This window comes from Cajanus cajan, chromosome 4 (genome assembly GCF_000230855.2).
Source record: "Cajanus cajan strain Asha chromosome 4, NIPB_CcT2T_4, whole genome shotgun sequence".
Classification (NCBI taxonomy): Eukaryota; Viridiplantae; Streptophyta; class Magnoliopsida; order Fabales; family Fabaceae; genus Cajanus; species Cajanus cajan.
Window position 1 is genome coordinate 77438071 of NC_138520.1, and position 21578 is coordinate 77459648.

Below are 21578 nucleotides of genomic sequence, written 5' to 3' on the forward strand. Positions count from 1 at the left end.
AAATTTGAAATAAAATTTATTTAATTTTTATATTTCTCTAACTATTTACTTTTAAATTGTGTTATTTTTGGTAAGAAATGAGAAATCTAATTTTTTAAAAATCTTCTACACATGAAAAATACATAGTTTGTGTTTAGTTTCAAGTTTATGAGACTTAAATCACGTAAAAAATGTAAAAATAAAAAGTTATAATTTCTTATTTTTGTGTCAAACTCGTCGAAACGTGAATGAGTAACGTAAATCCACACATTCACATAGTTATTTTATATATAATTTTTCAAGAATTATTATATATCATGAACGTCCTTAGACACTTTTATTCGACAAAAAAGTATTTTTAAGAATTTTTGCTAATATATCATTTTCATGTTTACTTTTATTAAAAAAATTAATATTTTAAAAATATCAATAGTTAATTTTTTCGTCACAATAAAAAACATTTATCGTAAATTTAACACTAAATGCATTTTTAACCTTGTAAAATGAATATTTTTTTTGTCACTATAACTTTTTTATTTACTTTTTCATTCTTTAAAACTTGAAATTAGTATTTTTAATTAGTACAAAGTGAACACATTTTTATTATGGTCCCTGTAAATATTTTTATTTAATTTTTCTCACTTTAAAATTTAAACTCATTAATATTTCTTCCTAACATATTCACTATGACATGATTTCACAAATATTTGTTAGTGTCATTTAAGATAGTCACTTGACAGTATGATAAACACAATCATAATTGGAAAGTGTCACATAATAATATAGACTAAAATAGCAATTAAATAAAAAAATAAAGAGATTTTTTTTAAATGGTAAAATCAAAACTTTTTTTTACAAAATTAAAAATATATTTAAACTTAAAATTAAAATATAATTTAATATTCAAAAATTGTTATTTATTTTGGAGTTTAAATTTACCAATAATATAACTTGTTCATTAATTTTTTTATTCATCTCTATATATTAAATACATGTGCAAAAGATTAATATGTCATTAGTATATTAGACTTGGTCCCTTTAAGTAAGGTCTCAAATTTAAGTCTTATGTATGAAAAAACATGTTTGAGAGAAAAAAAATCTCGTTAAAGATAATCAACCTAATTCTCTAATAAAAATTAGTTATCAACAAAGCCAATAAATGTTTCATCCCAATAATATAATTATCAAAAATAAAACACAAACACAAGAATGATTTTAGAAATTTTTCTTCAACAAAAACAATTTTATACATTTTTATTTAACAAGAAAATCTTAAAAGATTATTTTAATCTCTTATCTAATTTAATTTTTATCTAGCATATTTATTTATGAATTAAATCTTACTATCTTAAAAAAAAATCTGTACCACAATTATCATTAATCTAAAACATAATTTACATGTCTAAAATTATTTATCTGTACAAATTTTAAATGTTATTTATATATTGAAATATTATATATATTTGCATGTATAATTTATTATATATTTTAATTACATATTACATACAACAAACATTTACCCTATACCATTCACAAATTAAGGTACTAATTTATAATACATCAGACACAAGTGATACCATAGTTATACAAATTTTAAATTGCATCATTGCTCATTAGAATAAGTATTAGTCGTGTGCTTCATACAAGTTAAAATACTAGTTTTAACCATTTTAAATGTTTAAATCTAATTGACCTAACTCGAACAATCTCATTCATGACCGGATAATTTTGATTTGAATTTGACCAAAAATTAAAAAATAGCGCAAACTCAACCCAACTATAATTTCGATTAGGTTGGATAACAAGTTTAACCAAACTTATAACAAGCTTGCCCATATATGCATTCCGAAAAGAAAAGGTTATTAAAGTGCAGAACTTCTACCCCATAACGTTAGTAACAAGCATTAAATTGCCTTTGCAACATAGCATCTAATTAATAAATAAAAAACTTGGGACGATGTGAAATTTTCTTAACAAGATTTTGTATCTAATTTTCAAAATAATACACGGTGACACGACAATTCAATAGCCACTCTTTCCTTTACCAGCTTTCGCAGTTGAATATTGGAGTAATTTTTATTTTAATTAAATCCTAATGAAACTCGAGAAAAACAGCATCTCTGCAAAATTCACTGCCCAGTCGTTTCTAATCTGGCTAGGGCATGCAAACTATAATTGATGGTGCGTACATCTTCTGAACAATCACCAATTATCTATAATTTTTACTGTGGACCAGAAAAGGAAAAAGAGACCCACCACTGTTAACTAGTCGAACGAGTTTGCTGTACTACTGCATCTGTCGCACTGCGAGTTCTTGTCAGAAATGGGGCATAGACGTTAGGTAACCTCAGCCCAAACAACCCAGAACTAGATCCATTGCTTTTGTCTTCTTTAGGTGAAATGCTTTTCGAATTCACCTGAATACTCTCCTGAAAACAGAGATGCCCGAACATAACAAGGTCAAACAAATATATGAGATGATTTACACAGACAATAAAATAGACCAAATAAAAATTCAAATTACAACTACAGAGACCATTCATACCAAATGGAAAAGATTTTTTATTTCTTGAAAAAAGATCACGTCAATGAAAATATAAATGGGTTTTGTAAGGAAAATATTTCATTTCACAAACACCGAATATAGACTGGTCAATTGTTAGCCACAGTCAAGCATCTCTAAATGAGATATGTTAAAAATAATCATTCCTTTTCACTCTAAATTAATCTGAATTTAGCAAATAAGAAATATTACAAACCTGGTAAGATCCACTAGAATTGGATGGAGATGGTGGATCAGTTGACAATTTCGGTGGCAAAGATCCAGTCTGTTAAGAAAACAAGTGGTCATCAGTAAGATCTAATAATCTGCACACAATAGTGAGACTGCAGTAGAATCTTTCAATTAAAAATTAAGCACAGTTACAAAGGCTTCATATCATTTATGATGGGTTTGGATGAGACGTATGGAGGGGGAAAAGAAAGGGAAGAAAAAAGGGACACACCCTTGGCTAGAAGATTTTGAAGGGGAAGAAAAAAGGGACACACCCTTGGCTAGAAGATTTTTAATGAGGGGGCGGGATGGTAAAGTCTTCATAAGAACAAGTGTGGATGAACAAATGTTCTTATAACCCCACAATTTGGCTATACATGATTTTCTGATTCTTGATGCAGAACTCCAGCTTCACCCTTCCAATTGCATTACTAGGTTCAGAGTTTGCTTGGTCGAGTAAGTGAAAAGGGTAAAGATTGAAAATAGGATGGAATGAAGACACTATGACCATGCACGTCCAGGAAATATAATCATTAACAGACTAGCACATATACATATAGAAGTTACCCTTGATGATGGAGTCGTGGATGGTGGCTCAAGAGATAGCCTAGAGGAACCTGACTGCGACCCCTGTATAATTCAGATAACAGAGTAAACATGGGCACAATCACAAAGAAAACAAGGGAAAACCTTTTTTTCTGGTGGGAGTAGAGCGTACAGTGTAAAACCAAACTTGACAAGTGCAATCATCGTTTGGCTTAGGAAGTTACAATAATATATACTATTTTGACTAAAATGTACAATTATGTCTATTTCTAAATTTCTAATTAATAATATCAATTTGCCCAAGAGGCATAATTTGCAGTTTTGCACTGATAAATGGTAGTGGGGGAAAATGCTTACCCTAGAAGGGGGTGAAACTGGTGGTAGCTCAAGGGCTTGCCTGGATGAAGATGCCTATATAATTAAAAAAAAATGTGTTGGTAAATTATATAACAAATAAAAAAATAAAAAAAAGATAACCAAAGACAGATCTGAAAGTCAGACTGCAAAGCCAACCCAATCCAGAAAACACAAAAAGGTACATTGTAACAAAACTTTGGTTCATGCCTGAATATACTCTGTGGGTTTGCTATTCTCCATAGTCTTGGTAAATTGACACAACATGTTTACTCCTTCCGTTGTGGCCACCTACACATATTTAAGTCAGCACAGATATAAACAAAGTTGAAAACCTCAAAAAAAATGTTTACAATTAAATTTTGTGGTGCCTAAAATCAAATTGACTATACCTGCTTCTCTTCTATTTCTTTAATTTTAGATTCCTGAGAAGCAAAGTAATCAAGCTTAAGTTAAACACTGAACAAAAGAAATTAAAGAAATAACTGAGTCCATGCAATTGATTTACCAGAACATGGACTGCAACACGAACAGACTTGAAATCTCCACTTATCGTATCTGCTTCTTGTTGAATTACAGATACCTGTGACAGGAGATATTCTATTTTTAAACAATAAAAAAGACAACAAAATATAAAATCTTTACTCACCTCCTCCCTTGTACTTTCAGAAAGGGCAGCACATTCATCTAAACTTTTATCCAAACGATTCATTCTTGCAGATAACTTTTTCTTGGTATCCTGAAATTGTTTCAGTTAAGTAAATATTCATTCTCAATTATTCTATGGTAAAACAACTCAGTGTTATTCTTAATGTCCAGAGAAAGAAAGGTTAACTGAGCAGAATGCAAACTTTAAAAGCAACATCTTTTATAGAACACAAAAATCCTTTTTCAAAATTTTGTTTGAAAAATTGGAAAGTTTTGCTTGATGATGGAACCATACCAGTTATCAGTTTTTCACAATGAAAACGATAAATGCAAGTTATGCACTTAACATGGTCACGAAATATTTACATGAATAATATTAGCTTAAAAAGGCTTTAAGGAGAAATCAAGCTCAAAGATTATTTGAATACAGTCATAAAAAAGAGAGTGAACTCAATTAAGTAGCATTTCTTCTCTCAGTGTCAAATTAAAGTTGGACAGATTTACTACCAACATTGCTCATAAAAAATCATATTGTCATTGAAAAATGTCCCACAAAGGAGAAAGGACACAATTGTCATAACACACACTTCTGATGCTTCAGGGGAACCACACATGAGCTAAATATATAGAAATTGAACAAACTAAGATCCATATCAATTTCATATGTTATGTATACTTTCTAGTTCAAAAACATCAGAATAAATAATACATAATTGTATTATAGAAAATATAAACTGATTAGCTCCTTGACATTCTGTTATATAGCTAAACTCTAGCCAACAGATACTTGTCATTAATTGTGATCTCTAACAGAAAATGACTGGTTTTGACACAACCTATATGATAAAAAAGGAAAAATTACCGCAATCGATTCATAAAGCTTTCCCATCTGATTACCAATAGATGTACAAGCATCAGATAAACCACGCCTTGTTGCAAACATCATATCAGGAAGCTTCCATCCCTGCAAAGACACAAGAGTCATAAACTAAAATTCCTGGATTTTCACTCCTTGCAAACCTTCCAACTAATAATCATCAGACAGTATGCAAAGCATAATTATTCTGTCTCCAAATTATGTGGAAATATATCAGTAACAATGAGTTGAGCTCAAACGAAACCAGTAAAGCAAACTCTCAGAAAAATATGATTAAATGTATTTTGTGCTTTGGATATGTTTAACTGAATACTATATCAATTTATCTGTACAAAAAGCAACTGCAACAACTCAAACATGAATGCCATATGAAAAAATCATAATCAAAATTTTAAAAATATATCAAAAAAGACATTACCTTCCACCAAACGTATCCATATCCTACCACGACAATAACAATCACTGTTACATATTTTGTTCCACCTGTCCATTACCCAAACAAGTTAGAAAACAATACAAGTAAAAAATAAGGAAACATTGGTTAGCTTGGGCAATGTATGGAGACACCCCATAATTAAAACCAGTGATCACAGGGTTTGCAAAACAACATGTCAGATTATAAATTGCTGAAGAAATAACAAAAGGCCACTATAATGTGTATAAAAATAAAATTAAAAATTAAAAAAAAGTAGTTAACAAGTACCTGTTCCAGTTGCATTTACAATAGTGATAGATCTATCTCGAGCAAGAAGTTGCAGTTCCTGCCGAAGGCTGCTTACCTGCAAATCAACGGTTAATCAGCATTTTCAATTACGCTCTTATTGCTATATATTTTACAAATATACCATTTGTTTTAGTAGCCAATTCACTTATATGATGCTCTATGTTTCCACTAAGCAAAAGTTTATGAAATACCAGATGACAACCTACTTCAGAATGGTGTAACAGAATCAATGCTATCAATCATAGTACTTCTGTAGAGTTAAGATGGTTCTATTTTGAAACATACACTGAAGCTAATTTGAGTTCTCAAAAAAGTACAGTGTTAATGTTAGCATTTACATTATGCACATTTACATATATAGAACATATTTTCAAAATACAATTTCAGTTGTAATGAACAAGACACATATGAGTACAAAACCATATATGCATATATGCTCAGAACTCGAGTCATGTATAGGATTCACTAAATGATGTTCGGCATGATGCATGAGAATAACCTTAACTAAACAAAGAGTTATCCCTAATTAAAACTAAGTATAATCAATGATGAAAAGGAAACAACATGCAGACCTGAGCCAACAAAGCATCATTATGTGGCTGCTTTTTAACAGTTGGAGCAGGATCATTGTTTTTAATTTGCTTCAAAATAACCTGGCAAAAAAGTCTAGAATCAGTAAAGAACATGCATACTTAACTTCCAAGAATGAATGACAGTTACTATATACTCACTATATTAATGGAAATTGGACCCAATCAAATATATAAAATAATTTTTAGTAAAACTAGTTAGAACAATGTTGTTTTACCATTTTTAATAGTCTTTCTCCTAATAATTTCTAGGTCTTCATCTGCATGTTTATATCAAACTATCTTCCATAAGTTTCATTTGATCCATTTTTATCACTAGACTAGAGCCGCTGTTGGTCTTCTCACATGAATAGACTATCTTAGGAAAGCTTCCATCACCCTCTCCTTAATGTATGCTACTCCAATTGTCTCTCAAAAACTTGAGTTCATATTATCACCTTCCTCATCTACCTCGGTGCTCTTATCTCACCTACTCTCTTTTTTCTCCTTGCTAACTGTACACTTTACTAACCAACATTCACTATCCTTAAAGCTCAATACATTGCCACGATACTGAAATAACGTCATTCAACTTATTATTATATTAACTCCCTTAAAAATGCCCTATATTTGATTCCACGAGAATAAAATATTTGATATAACAAACATACACACACGCAAGCTATTTGCGAGATCTTAACAAGGTTAGTAAAGCCTAAGCTTAGTTCATTAATATTATCGATTATATTATCAAACCTAAGTACAAGCTTGAGCTTGTTTGTTGAGTTAAGCAGACAAGCTTGATCAATTGTTTAACGAGTTGAGCTTGCATAGCTCGTGGATAGCTTCACTCTTTTATGCTCATTAGCATGGGCATAGGCAGAGATCTGAACTTCTCCAGCTCATAACAAAGAAAATCAGGAGGTACAGGCAATTGTTTAGAGATATAAACTTTAATTAGCATCTCGTGTATCATAGTAAATTAGAACTGTTAAAATGGGTCACCCGACCCGGCCCACCATGGGTTAACCATTTGGTGGACCAACCCAACCCGGCTCATTTATTAGTGAACTCAAAAAAATCGAACTCGGCCCAGCCCACCATGGGTTGGTGGGTTAAAAGGGTTGGCTCACCTAAAAAATAATATTTTTTTTTCATCTTTTGTTTTTAATATACAACTAAAGCCCAAAAACTCAAACCTATTTTAAAAATCTGAGATTCTTAATTAAGACATCCATAAATGAATCATTCATCCCAAACATTAAATGATAATTTTAAATACAATCAAATCAAATCTAAATAATCTCAAATAGATAAATATAATTCAAAATCATCTTAAACTTCAAATACAATCCAAAATCATAAAAATTACAAATCACAATCCAACATTAAATCATTATTGTCTCATGTTGGGTTGCACCATGGCCCAATAATTATTGTATTTTTTTTGTATTTTTTTAATCATGGGTTGGTGGGCCAGCCCGACTCACCACGGGTTCAACCCGGATGAGCCGGGTTGTTAGTGAGTCAGGTTCAAAATTGACTTGTATTGAAATTTTCAATTTTTTTTCAACCCAACCCGACTCGAACCCATGGTGGGCCGGGTTGGCTCACCAGGCCAAGCCCACTTTGCCAGCTCTAAGTAAGATATATGGTTATACAGGATTACACAGTTGGAAAAATCATGATGAATCATAATGCATCTATAATTCAGCTGGTGATTGATTATGTAGCCAGTTACTCTTATTTCTTCCTATCGGTTTCTCACAGATTTACAGATTTCTTCATTACAATAAAAATGATTTCTAAGATGGTCATCTCCTTCAACATCTTCTAAAGTTCAGCATTTCTGCCTGAGCCTATCACATGAGTTAGAGCATTATGACATGATATTAAGTATTTTTTATATAATTAAATTTTTGAATTACAATCCCCCATGCTCATGCCCGTACCTTAAGTCTATAAACTTCGTCATGGTTGTGCCCCTATATGATACCAATTAAAACCTCTCCCACACAGTTCCACACAACATAGCTACGGTGTTAGTACAGACTATATTCCCTTGAACTTCTTTTATTTTAATCAGCATCTCAATCATACCACTTCGGAAACTAACAAAACAAGGATAATTGAATCTGATATATGAAACAAGACGAATTCCTAAATCACATTGACGAAAGAACACAAGGGAAAAAATTAAGAAAATCATAAGCAACACTCAGAATCAGCAGCACCGAGAACAATAAGTTGAGCTCTCAAAAACCAACCTTAAAAGCACCGGAAACGAGACCAGAGACATCCGGCAGAGTCCCTTCTTTTGCAATCACTGAACCGACAATACCTAAAACGCAAACGAATTTCAGCAAAGAATTGACCGTTCTTTCTAATCCTAGCGACACCAATGGAAAACGTCTCCAATACGACAGTATTCACATAAACGCAACACGATAACCCTAGGAATGCAAAATTCTTGTTCCGTGGAAAGAAAAAGAAAACCTAAATTGCGGCGGCATAAAATAATTGAAATAAAAAGGAGGAGAGTGTGAACCTGCACCGACGAGAATGGTGAGCTTGCCGAGTGAGAGAGCCATGGCGGGAGTGAGTGTGAGGAGCTAGAGCAGTGTGTCGCGAGGCATTTAGGGTTGGGCGATGTGTGATTGATTGATTTCGTGTTTGTGTGTTTGGGGGTGGTGAGAGTGGATGATCGAACAAACCCTTGGCCTTGTGGATGGGTGTTTCGCTGCTCCTGCTTTTCCTCGGTGGACCTAGTTTTGAACTTGTGGTAAAACTAAATAAATTAAATACTCGTATATTAATAGTATATTCCCTTTCTCCCAACAAACAACAATTACAATTTTATTTTATATAACTAAAAATTAGCTTAAACTATATTTTTTTTTCTTTTATTTTATTTTTAAAAAATTATTTTATTCTTTATTTTTATGCTACTTATTTTAATTTTTTTTCTTTTAAAGTTGAATCGATTTATCTCTTTTAAAACGACAATTTTTTATATAATTTTGGAGCATTTTTTTTTTCATTTAAGACGTAAAATTTGTTTTTATTAAATTTATTTATATGAATTTTATATCAAATTCAAAACATATTTGAACCCATATTTGATTTTTTTTATCTTATTTTGGACAACTATTTTTTGTTCAAATGTTAGTTGTAATGGATGATTTTCATATAAATGAGTTTAATGAAATAAATTTAATTTTGAATAAAAATATTAAATTAAAATTTATCACAAAATTGAAAATTCAATATTTTAGAAAGATTAATTGTGTGTTTATTTTGATGTTTGTGAGAGGTAAACGTTCATTTATTTAAATGTACTTAGATACATACTTTTTCGTATATAAAAATTGAGACGTATACAAATGATTATACATATATATCATAAATTGATTCAAACTTGAAAGATAAATGACCAAAACACACTCTTACATATTAAACACGATAAAATTATATCATATGAGAGAGTTTATAAGTTTTCTCTAAAAATGTTTTTGAGTGTTTTCCTTTGATGATGGATATGACATTGGGCCTAATAGAATCCACCTTTCAATTTTCATGATAGACCTTACAAAAATGTTCTAAGCTATTTCTTTTAGATTTATATTTTTTATTTTGGAGATCTTTGTCTAGTTTTATTTAGGACTTGTATTGTCTTGTTGAGAGTCTAACTAATTTTTTTGTCTCATATATGTTTGTCTTTTGGAATTTTATTTTAAAATAACTTTGGAGAAATGTTTCATTAACCCATTTTATTTTATTTTGAGGCATGTTTTATTCTTTTTATTATTATTTTATATGATGATTTTTATTTTAAATTTTATTTATTATATGTATTAACTAAAGGGTAGAGATTATTACAGATCCAACGATTCAATTTTAACTTTTATATTATCCTGAATGTTTATGTCAAGTTTTGTTAAAATTCAACAATAATAAAAAGGTAATAAAGTTACTTATATTTTAGTAATTTTTAAAAATACATGTTACATCAATTTTAAGTTATATAAGTGTGACATTAGATAATTTTAAATTAATATATTATATAGGTAAAATATATTAAGTAAATTTTGAGAAAATATCATTAAATTAAAAGTTATCAACTGATATAATAGTTTATACAAATTAGACACATGTAATTTGATTCCTCTTCATCAAAATTATGGATACACACATGTATATATTAACAAAATTTTACATAAATATAAAATACGATATGAAATTATAACTCAATTGTTTGATTGACAAAATTCACACACATATATATATAATATAAAATTACTAAACGATATAACAATTGTTAAAAGTTACATTGATATTGTTTAATCTTTTTTTATATATACCATAAAAGTATTATATCGCTATATCTTATACCGAACATTATATCGCTCAATACTTTTACTAAAAAATATATAAACAAAAATTCGACTATTATTACAAAGATAATTATTATCATAATTAATCGTATTATTATTATTATTAAAAACAATAATTTGCACTACAATGAATTCAACTATAATAAAAAAATGTCAACGTATATAGTAATTAAATTAATTTTATTGAATAAGGTAATTTGTATTAAAGTTAATTAGTATTATTGGCATATGAGTGTTATTAGTATATTATTAATAAGAGTAAGTTTATCATAAGTACGAGTTTCATATTATTTTTTTTACAACTTAAAAGGTAACTTTTTTAAAATAGGCAACTTGTATTTCAAATGAGCAATGCTATATAATTCGAACGAAATATCGAATCAGCGTCTGAATAATTAAAATATTAATATTTTTGAATATTTTTTTCTAAAATAATTATTTAATTTTATATTTTATTGTTTAAATCTGTTTTTTTATTAATTCGGATGAAGTTTCGGAATAATTTTTCGGAATTTTTCATTTCAAATTAACTACACAACATGAACAAGTTTCTGGTGAGGATTTCATTGACACTCGAGTGTCAAAAATTCAATAAACAAACTAAGGGGCAAGTTTTTTTTTTTTTTGGTTTCCAATATGAACAACTTTCTGTGTTAAATTTTATATATAAAAAGAAGAAATAAATTATATATATAAAAAAAAAAAACAAACAAACTAAGGAAAAGTTTTTTATTTTTTTCGTTCACAATATTTTCCCCACAAAATCGTCAACCAATAAGAAAGAAAACATCATCCAGCCTAATAGCATTCAGTTTATATTTTTTGGATGTGAGCTACAAAAAATACTTGAGGGACACGGAAAAAGGGTAGATAATAACTCTATGTTACCCTAAAAAAAACATGTTTATTTGGGCTTCATGATAAAATTTAGCCCAAAATAAAAACAAACCGACCAAACCACTACTCTTAATTACTATTGAAAAAAATAATAATGTGAATTTTTATTTATATTTATTTTAAAACTGAAATAATTAATAATTAATTTTTATGATGTTGTAACGATTTACTATATTAATATGTTATTCCTTTTATTTTATAAGAATATTATTTTGAATGAAAATCTTGAGTGAAATTTTTTGAATATTAAAAAATATTAATATTTTTTTATGTGAAACTATGTTTAATTATATTTCTTATATTAACATAATAAATAATCATTTTTATAATTATAAAAAAAAATTTATATTTTGAAGAAAAAAATTTGTTGCAAACCAACATGTACCTCACCCAGTCATGTCTCTAAATGACATCAAATGCACATGAACACATCTCAATAGACATTATATGCAAACACATTGACCAATGTGTCGTCGTCACGTGTAATACCCCAATTTTCAAATAGGTTATTATTATTATTATTATTATTATTATTATTATATGGTATTTTGTCATAATTATTTTAATAATTATAGAAAAATATTATTTTGTACGTTTTAAATAACTATTGTTTTGGACAATTATTTTGTACGTATTAAATAAGTATTTTTATTAGTATTTTTTAAATAAATATTTATATGTTTTAAGAGAATGTTGATTTTATATGATATTTTGTTATTGATATTATATTATTATATTTTGGGGTCAGAAATATATTATTATTATTATAGAGGAAAAATATTTTATAATATACATGTATTTATTTTATTTAATTATTTTGAGAAAAAAGAGAAGTGAGTTAGAAGAAAAGGAAAATGGGTTAGGTTGACCCAGCCCAATGGATTAATTTTAAGAGAGGAATCAGGTAGCGTTAACCCTATCTGCCTCATTTGCGTTTTGAAGGGTTAGGGAAAAAAAGAGGAGAAACAAAGAGCCTGAAAAAGAGTACTCAAGAACGACCTTAGATCACACCAAGACCATTCGTCTTCTGCTCATCCAGGTAAGGGGGAGTGAGAAATCTTGCTCTGGGTGTTGGAATGTATGTTGTGTAGTGGGATTGGCCTCCAATCCTGTGTTTGTTGTATGTTCATGTATGAGGGGTTTTCCCCAATTGTATATATTTCATCTATTGTTCCTCTTGTATGTAATTAATTGTATAAAATGCTTGAATGAATGATTAGTTTCAGTTTTAAAATTGTAATTGTATGATTTGAGATTTCTGTGGGTTCCTACGTGAAACCCTATGAGAAAACGGACAAAATATGAATGTTTTCTGTTTTACCTTCTGATTGTTTTGTTGTGTTCCTTGTTGAATGTGATGCATGAGTATGTGGTTAATTTTGAAAATTAATGTTTTTATATGAATTAAAGTACTTTGTGAAAATTGTGAATATGAAGTGATAATATGATAATGTGATAGGGTGATATGATAATGAGACATGATGATGAGACATGATAATATGATATGGGAATGAGATATGAAAATGTGATATGAGAAAAGCATGGAGTCTTGATTTACATGCATCATGTGCATAAATTTTTTTAAGGGTACGATATGGAATACACAGCCAGAGAAGGCCCCCTAGTGTAAAAGCTTTGGGGATTAATCCTTGGGGATAGCTCGGTTTAGAAGTTCCAGTCTCGCCCATTGTGTGCATGGAATGTATCTTGCGTGGCTTAGCTATCCCGACAAAACTCTGGTAGTATGTCCTTCTAGTGAGAGTGCGCAGAGGGTGATGGCTTCCTCCTTCCATGATTGATGTAGAGTGTGAAGGGGGGAGACCTTGCCCTTGATCTAGGCTCACCAAAGGGTAGACAAAGGGAGAGTTATGGTGAAGAAATGAAGATAGGCGTGAAAAGGAGGTGTTTGGGCGGAAGTGTTTAGAGGGGGTGGTGTATGGTTGCTCAAGTTGGCTCACTCCAAGTGTAGGTGGAGGCCACTATAGGGTTTCACTCTCCAAGAGTGGAGAATGAAGGATGATAGCCGAAACTTCCTAGTGACTAAGGATGGGATTTTGAGGCATAAAATGCTCACTCAATATCATATAATCCAAAGTATTTACAAGTGGTGGGGTGTTGGGTATTTATAGGAGGGGAGGCATCTAGGGTTGCATTTGGGACATGCATGACCGAAATTCATAAGGCAAATGCACTCCAAATGACATGTCAAATGAACCCTAGATGCTACTTGGTGACCAAGTATGGAATCTATGGGTCTAGATTGGCTACAACTAGGTGTATGATAAGTCCATGCAACCTTTGCCCTCCACTTGGGCCTAAGCCTTTCTATCACCAAAAATAGATCCAATGCTCACCAAAAATAGGCGTCACCCTCTAATGAAATACCCTAGCCCAAATTAAAAACCTAATCATCTAAAGCATCCCATAATACAAGGGTAAAATGGGAAATACAAAGAAAATAAATCCAATGACTAAAATACCCCAAAATACAAGGGTAAAATTGGAAAATAAAATAATCCTATACTAATGAGGCTTAGGAGAGAAACTAATACTCTATGATCATGAGGAGAGTGTCCCTTGGTGTGTGAACTCCCTCCTCTTCTTCAACTCTCCTAGCCATGGACCTAGTGATGGGGCCCACATGTGTCTTCAAGGATGGTCCTCCATCATCCCCTCCTTCTTGAGAAGCATCTGTCCTCATATTAGATTCCTCATCCATATCCTCAGCTCCTAAAAATGGTGTGAGATCACAAACATTAAAAGATGAGCTAGTGCCATAATCTGAAGGAAGGTCTAATTTATATGCATTGTCATTTATTTTATGAAGGACTTGGAATGGTCCATCTCCCCTAGGGTTTAGTTTTGACATCCTTTGAGTGGGAAATCTATCCTTCCTCAAATGAAGCCAAACCCAATCCCCAACTTCAAAAGTGATTTTCTTTCTTCCTTTGTTGTTGTATTTGGCATATTTTTGAGTTTGTTGTTCAATTTGACTCTTGATCTTTTCATGATATTTCTTAATGAAATCCGCCCTAGATACTCATTCTTTGTGAAACAAGGAAGGGGTATTAGGGAGGGGTAAAAGATCAAGAGGAGTGATTGGATTAAAGCCATAGACAACTTCAAAGGGGGAAAGATTAGTAGTCTTATGGACTACTCTATTGTATGCAAATTCTAAGTGGGGGAGACAATCATCCCAAGTTTTCTTATTTCCTTTTAGGAGTACCCTTAACAAGGTGGATAGAGATCTATTTACTACTTCGGGTTGTCCATCGGTTTGAGGATGACAAGTAGTAGAATAGAGAAGCTTAGTTCCTAGTTTTTCCCATAAAACTTTCCAAAAGTGACTAAGGAACTTAGCATCCCTATCGGACACAATTGTCTTGGGTAGACCATGCAAACGGACCACTTCCCTAAAGAAAAGTTTAGCTATATAGCTAGCATCATCCACTTTGTGGCATGATATAAAATGAGCCATTTTGCTAAAACGGTCCACTACCACAAAGATGGAGTCAAATCCCCTTTGAGTCCTTAGAAGACCAAGCACAAAGTCCATGCTAATATCTACCCAATGGGAGCTAGCTATAGGATGGGGGGTATAGAGTCCATGAGGCATTACTCTTGATTTAGCTTTCAAACAAGTAATGCACTTGGAACAATGCCTTTGGACATCTATTCTCATGTGTGGCCAATAAAATTGAGCTTTTAAGGAACTTAGGGTTTTATCAACCCCAAAATGGCCCATGAGACCTCCTTCATGACTCTATTTGACCAAAAGTTTTCTAATGGATCCTTGGGGTATGCAAAGTTTGCCCATTCTAAAAAGATACCCCTCAAGAAGATAGAATCCATCAAAAGGCTTTTGGAGACATTTGGCATAAGTGGCTTGGAAGTCTAAATTAAGCTCATACAATTCCTTTACATCATCAAAGCCAAGTATTTGTGTTCCTAAGGTGGAGAGCAAGGTGTGCCTCCTTGAAAGAGCATCGGCTACCACATTGCTCTTTCCCTTCTTATATTTGATGATGTAGGGGAATTGTTCAAGATATTCCACCCACTTTGCATGCCTTTTATTCAACTTCCCTTGCCCTCTAAGATACTTGAGTGACTCATGGTCGATGTGAATAACAAATTCCTTAGTCACCAAGTAGTGCTCCCAAACTTGGAGAGCTCTTATGAGGGCATAGAGTTCCTTGTCATAGGTGGGATAATTCAAGGTGGCCCCATGAAGTTTTTCACTAAAGTAAGCAATGGGGTGACCTCCTTGAAGTAACACAGCACCTATGCCCAAACCGGATGCATCACATTCTAGCTCAAATGTTTGATCAAAATTTGGTAGAGCTAGAATGGGTGCATTGGTGAGTTTCTCTTTTAGGATTTTGAATGCTTTTTCTTGGGCTTCACCCAAAGGAATGGTACATCCTTCTTAACAAGCTCGTTAAGAGGGGATGCAAGTGTGGAGAAGTCATTTACAAACCTTTTATAGAAGCTAGCTAAGCCATGAAAACTTCTAACTTCTCCAACACTCTTTGGGGTGAGCCATTCTTGGATAGCCTTTATTTTCTCGGAGTCAACTTGTACTCCCTCTTTGCCAACAATGAAGCCCAAAAATTTTACTTGCTCTTGACAAAAAGTACATTTTTCAAGGTTGGCGTAGAGGTGATTGACTCTAAGAATTATTAGGAATTGCCTTAGATGTCTAAGATGTTCATCTAAGGTCTTACTATACACAAGGATGTCATCAAAGTAGACAACCACAAATTTTCCTATGCAATCCCTAAGAATATGATTCATTAGGCGCATGAAAGTACTAGGGGCATTAGTGAGGCCAAAAGGCATCACTAACCACTCATATAAACCAAATTTGGTCTTAAAAGCGGTTTTCCACTCATCACCTTCTTTGATTCGAATTTGGTGATAACCACTTTTAAGGTCAATTTTGGAAAAGATGATGGCCCCATGTAATTCATCTAACATATCATCTAGCCTAGGGATTGAGTGCCTATATTTTATTGTTATGTTATTGATGGCTCTACAATCAGTGCACATCCTCCATTTTCCATCTTTCTTAGGCACCAAAAGAACGGGGACGGCACAAGGGCTAAGGCTCTTTTGAACCCAACCCTTCTTCAACAAGTCATCAACTTGAGCTTCTATCTCTTTGGTTTCTTGAGGGTTAATCCTATAGGCGGGCCTATTAGGAAGACTAGAACCCGGTATGAGGTCTATTTGATGCTCTATTCCTCTTAAAGGTGGAAGCCCACTTGGGACTTCTTGAGGAAATAGGTCATCAAACTCTCTTAAAAGTTTTTGAACCTCATGAGGTAGAGACTCAAGCTCATGACTAGTGGCAGCAAGTATCTCTTTGAAGTAGAGAAGGTATAAAGGTTGTTCACACAAAAGAGTTTTCTTGATATCATTTTTGAGGGACAAATGACTTTTGTGTACAACTTCCTTAGAGGAGACACTAGCCTCTAAGCTTGATACCTTCTCTTCCCTTTCTTCATTCAAGGGAGGATTTTTCTTTTGTTTTTGTTTTTGTCTTTTTTTTGTTTTCTCTTCTTCTTCTCTCTTGGCTTTCATTTTTATTTGGTCCTCATTTACTTGAGAAGGTGATAGAGGACACAAAACAATTTTCTTACCTAGGTGATCAAAACTTATCTTATTAGTGAGGCCATCATGCATAGTTTTTTTATCAAATTGCCAAGGCCTCCCAAGTAAGATATGGCTAGCATCCAATGGCACTATATCACATAAAATTTCATCTTTATATTTGTCAATGGAGATAGGAATATTTACTTGTTGGTCAACTACAATCCCTCCTTCCTCATTGATCCATTGCAGCTTGTAAGGTTTAGGATGAGGTAGAGTAGTCAAGGCTAGCTTGTTAACCAATCTAGTACTACAACAATTACAGCTAGATCCACTATCCACAATGAGAGAACAAGTGTTATCTAAAACTTTGCATCTTGTGTGAAACAAGTTCTCTCTTTGGGATGGATCTAACTCACTAGATTGGTTACCAAGGAGCCTTCTTACCATTAATAAGTCTCCTTCACATGGGTAAGTCTCTTCCTCGGATGCTAAAACTTCTTCTTCATCACTTGAAGATGAGGAAGTAGCTTCATCAAGGCTACTATAGTGATCTTGGCCCCTTAAAATCATGGTTTTCTTGGTGGGACATTGTGAAGCAATGTGCCCACGGCCAAGACACTTGAAACACTTGATGTCACTTGTTTTAGTGTCCTTAGAAGGTGCCTTAAGAGAAGATCTTTCTTTTTCTTTGTTGTTGTCATTAGGGAAAGGTGTGGAAGAGGGGCCCTCCTTCTTGAAATTCTTGGAATAAGAGAGAGTGGGATCTTTTCTAAAAGGTTTCCTTTTAAGTTGGTGTTCCACTCTAGAACAAAGTTGAACAAGCTCATTTAAGTCTCTATAGGGTAAGAGTTCAACTTTGTCTCTTATTTCAAGGTTTAGGCCACTTTGAAATCTTGAAATGGTGGTCCTCTCTTCTTCCCTTATCCCAGCCCTCATCATGAGTAACTCCATAGTTTGCCTATATTCTTCCACACTAGATGACCATTGTTTCAATCTTTGTAGCTTATCCATAAGCTCTCGGTCATAGTATGGAGGAATATGCCTCCTTCTTAAGGCACTACGGAGTTCGTTCCAATATTGAATTGGAGGCTCATGGTTTATTCTTCTTTCTTTTTCTAAGGAGGTCCACCAATACATGGCATACCCTTGGAAGCTAAGGGTTGCCAAAGAAACTTTTCTCTCTTCACTCACTCCATGGCAAGAAAATAGTTGTTATACTTTCATTTCCCAATCCAAATAAGTTTCCACATTGTCTTTGCCATGGAATGGGGGAAGAGTGATGTTGGGTTCTCTATTGGAAGACTCCCTATGTCTATGATGCCTTGGGGGTCTTTGATAGTAACCATCATTGTGATGGCTACTAATGAAGGTATCACTTAGAGGTTGGGTGTGATGCCCTTCCTCCTCATGAAAACTTGCATACATATGCCCCTTTCCTCTTGAGGGTTGAGGAGAAGTGACTATTGGTTTTGAACCACTAGCCTCTCCTCCCACAACTAGTCTTTCAAGCAATCGTTTTATTTCTTCATTATTTCTTTCAAACTCCTTTTCTTTTCTTCTTAATTCTTCCTCTCTTTTTATATTTTCCTCTTCTTTTTTTCTTAGGTACTCTTTCAATTTCCTAAGTTCATCCCTAACACTAGACCTAGTACTACGAGAATTATGACCATGGACACTAGAATGATCACTCATCTTTGATCAAGAAAAGGTTTTCACAAATTGTTTTCAAAGGGGTTGGAAAAAAAAGTTTTCACAAAGAGTGAGTGATAAAATGGTTTTCACAAAAAAGGTTTTCAAGGTGTAAGATAGGTAGGAAAAAGGCCTAAGTGTACAAAGTGAACTTTCAAGGGGAGGTGGACTACAAAGAATCACTTAATAACCAAGCCCTATCAAGTAAAAATCACTAAGTCTTTTCTATTTTTCTTACAAAACAATTTGGCACAATGATAAAGTGTGTGTGTGCACGTTACCCCTAGTAGGCAAAAGCAAGCCTTCTAAACGGATTTGGAGACAAAGATAAAAGCCTAAGCAATTATACTACCAAAAACTATAAAACATGCAAAAGGAAAGCACTTAAAACATATTCTAGTCGAGGTCCTAGGTGAAGGTTTTCAAATCACCTTCAACTACACGAACTAAAACCAACTTGAAGAGGTTTAGAAATGGCCAAATTAGAAACCAAAAGAATGAAACCAAGGCCCAAAAACACACTAGGCCGAAAACAGAGAAAAATAAGTGAAATTTATGAAGAACAAAAAATTTAGGTCTTCAAACTCCTCCACTTGGGTTCCTTCATAAAGAGCAAACTTGTTAGTCCTCTCCAAGTGTTTGATCACTCTTTTTAGTGTAGTGAAATCCCTCCAAAGGCTAGGTTTGGATTCGGTTCACTCCTCCACTCAAATCCACCAAAGGTGTGCTAGTTTGCTAGGAGAAGTTCTTCACCTACAAGTAAAATGAAACCAACCTAAGAGCAAGAGTCCAAAAAGATAAAACTGAAAAGGTACAATTAGGAAGGCTAAACTCAAAGAGAATTGATAGAGACAAAACAAAAAAGGCCAAAGAAAGACAAACTAAAATTAAGACTCAATCAAAAAAAGGAAGCACACAAAAGATTAAACCTAGAAAGGCACTAGAATAGATTAGTGTTTAAGCTCACTTGATTAAGTCCTTTAAGGATTCGATCCAGCCAATATTAAGGTCCCAAAATAAGGTCAAAATGTCACAAGTCCAACTCCCAAATGCTTAGGTAAAGGGTCCAAGTCCACAAGTCTAGCAACAAGTCCTTTTTGGTCCAAAATTTTTTTTTTTTATACTATTGTTCACGTCAATTTCTTTTTCCTTTTGAGTCCAATTTCCCTTTTTTTTATAATGTTCAGCCCATTTTGTTGCTTAGGTTTTGCACTTGTGGGTGGTGAAAATTAGGTCAAATTTTAGAAGAGAGAGAGGAGGACAAGTGGCGTGATTTTAGAGGTGTTTTTGGGTATCTTTGAGTGGAAAATGTTTTGTACTAACTAGTACAAGTTGTTTTGCACAAAAATTTTAGCACACCACTTAGATTCTTTTAGGGTTTCTTTAGGCATAGAAAATTGACTAAATCAAGTGAGAATGCAAGGGAAAGTGGGCGGTTATGCATGTGCAAGGAAATGTTTACACATGGAAATCAAAAATCACATAGAACATGCTAGGACTAGGTAGCATGCATGAATGACTCCTAGAATGAAAGCTATATGTCACGCCCACTATATCATGCAATATGGTATATTTTATTCATGTGTTTCATGCTAAGTGTTTGGCACATACATGGAATTTATGTAGACAAAATATAGGAAACAAAAATGACAAAACTTTAGGTGGATTCAAAAATCAAAAAACATGTTCATGGCATGTTCATATGAGACTCAACCAAAAAATTAGAAAAGCATGGCAATAACCTAACAATGGAAACCTAAAATGGCAAGGAAGGTTCACAAGGAATGAGAAAATGAACCACAAGCATTCGGTCATGCAAAGCAAGGCAAAGGAGAGACAAAGACCGAATGGAATAGTTGACACAAAGATAAGGAAGACAACGTTTACCCTTGATGAACCATGGCTCTTGATACCACTTGATGGCTTCCTCCTTCCATGATTGATGTAGAGTGTGAAGGGGGGAGACCTTGCCCTTGATCTAGGCTCACCAAAGGGTAGACAAAGGGAGAGTTATGGTGAAGAAATGAAGATAGGCGTGAAAAGGAGGTGTTTGGGCGGAAGTGTTTAGAGGGGGTGGTGTATGGTTGCTCAAGTTGGCTCACTCCAAGTGTAGGTGGAGGCCACTCTAGGGTTTCACTCTCCAAGGGTGGAGAATGAAGGATGCTAGCCGAAACTTCCTAGTGACTAAGGATGGGATTTTGAGGTATAAAATGCTCACTCAATATCATATAATCCAAAGTATTTACAAGTGGTGGGGTGTTGGGTATTTATAGGAGGGGAGGCATCTAGGGTTGCATTTGGGACATGCATGGCCGAAATTCATAAGGCAAATGCACTCCAAATGACATGCCAAATGAACTCTAGATGCTACTTGGTGACCAAGTATGGAATCTATGGGTCTAGATTGGCTACAACTAAGTGCATGATAAGTCCATGCAACCTTTGCCCTCCACTTGGGTCTAAGCCTTTCTATCACCAAAAATAGATCCAATGCTCACCAAAAATAGGCGTCACCCTTTAATGAAATACCCTA

General features: G+C 33.1%; 1 protein-coding gene across 1 annotated transcript; it reads right to left on the bottom strand.

Moving 5' to 3' along the window:
• Positions 1-1944: 1944 nt before the first annotated feature.
• LOC109792990 (bZIP transcription factor, putative (DUF1664)) lies at positions 1945-9253 on the bottom strand. Its single transcript, XM_083073147.1, has 14 exons — positions 9019-9253; positions 8738-8811; positions 6474-6554; positions 5881-5956; positions 5596-5660; positions 5163-5264; positions 4302-4391; positions 4161-4235; positions 4045-4077; positions 3863-3943; positions 3656-3709; positions 3320-3382; positions 2739-2807; positions 1945-2408 (listed from the first exon to the last, which is right to left on the bottom strand). The coding sequence occupies exons 1-14, from the start codon at positions 9059-9061 to the stop codon at positions 2241-2243; spliced, it is 1074 nt and encodes a 357-aa protein (XP_082929273.1). The 5' UTR covers positions 9062-9253; the 3' UTR covers positions 1945-2240.
• Between the last annotated feature and the right edge of the window lie 12325 nt (positions 9254-21578).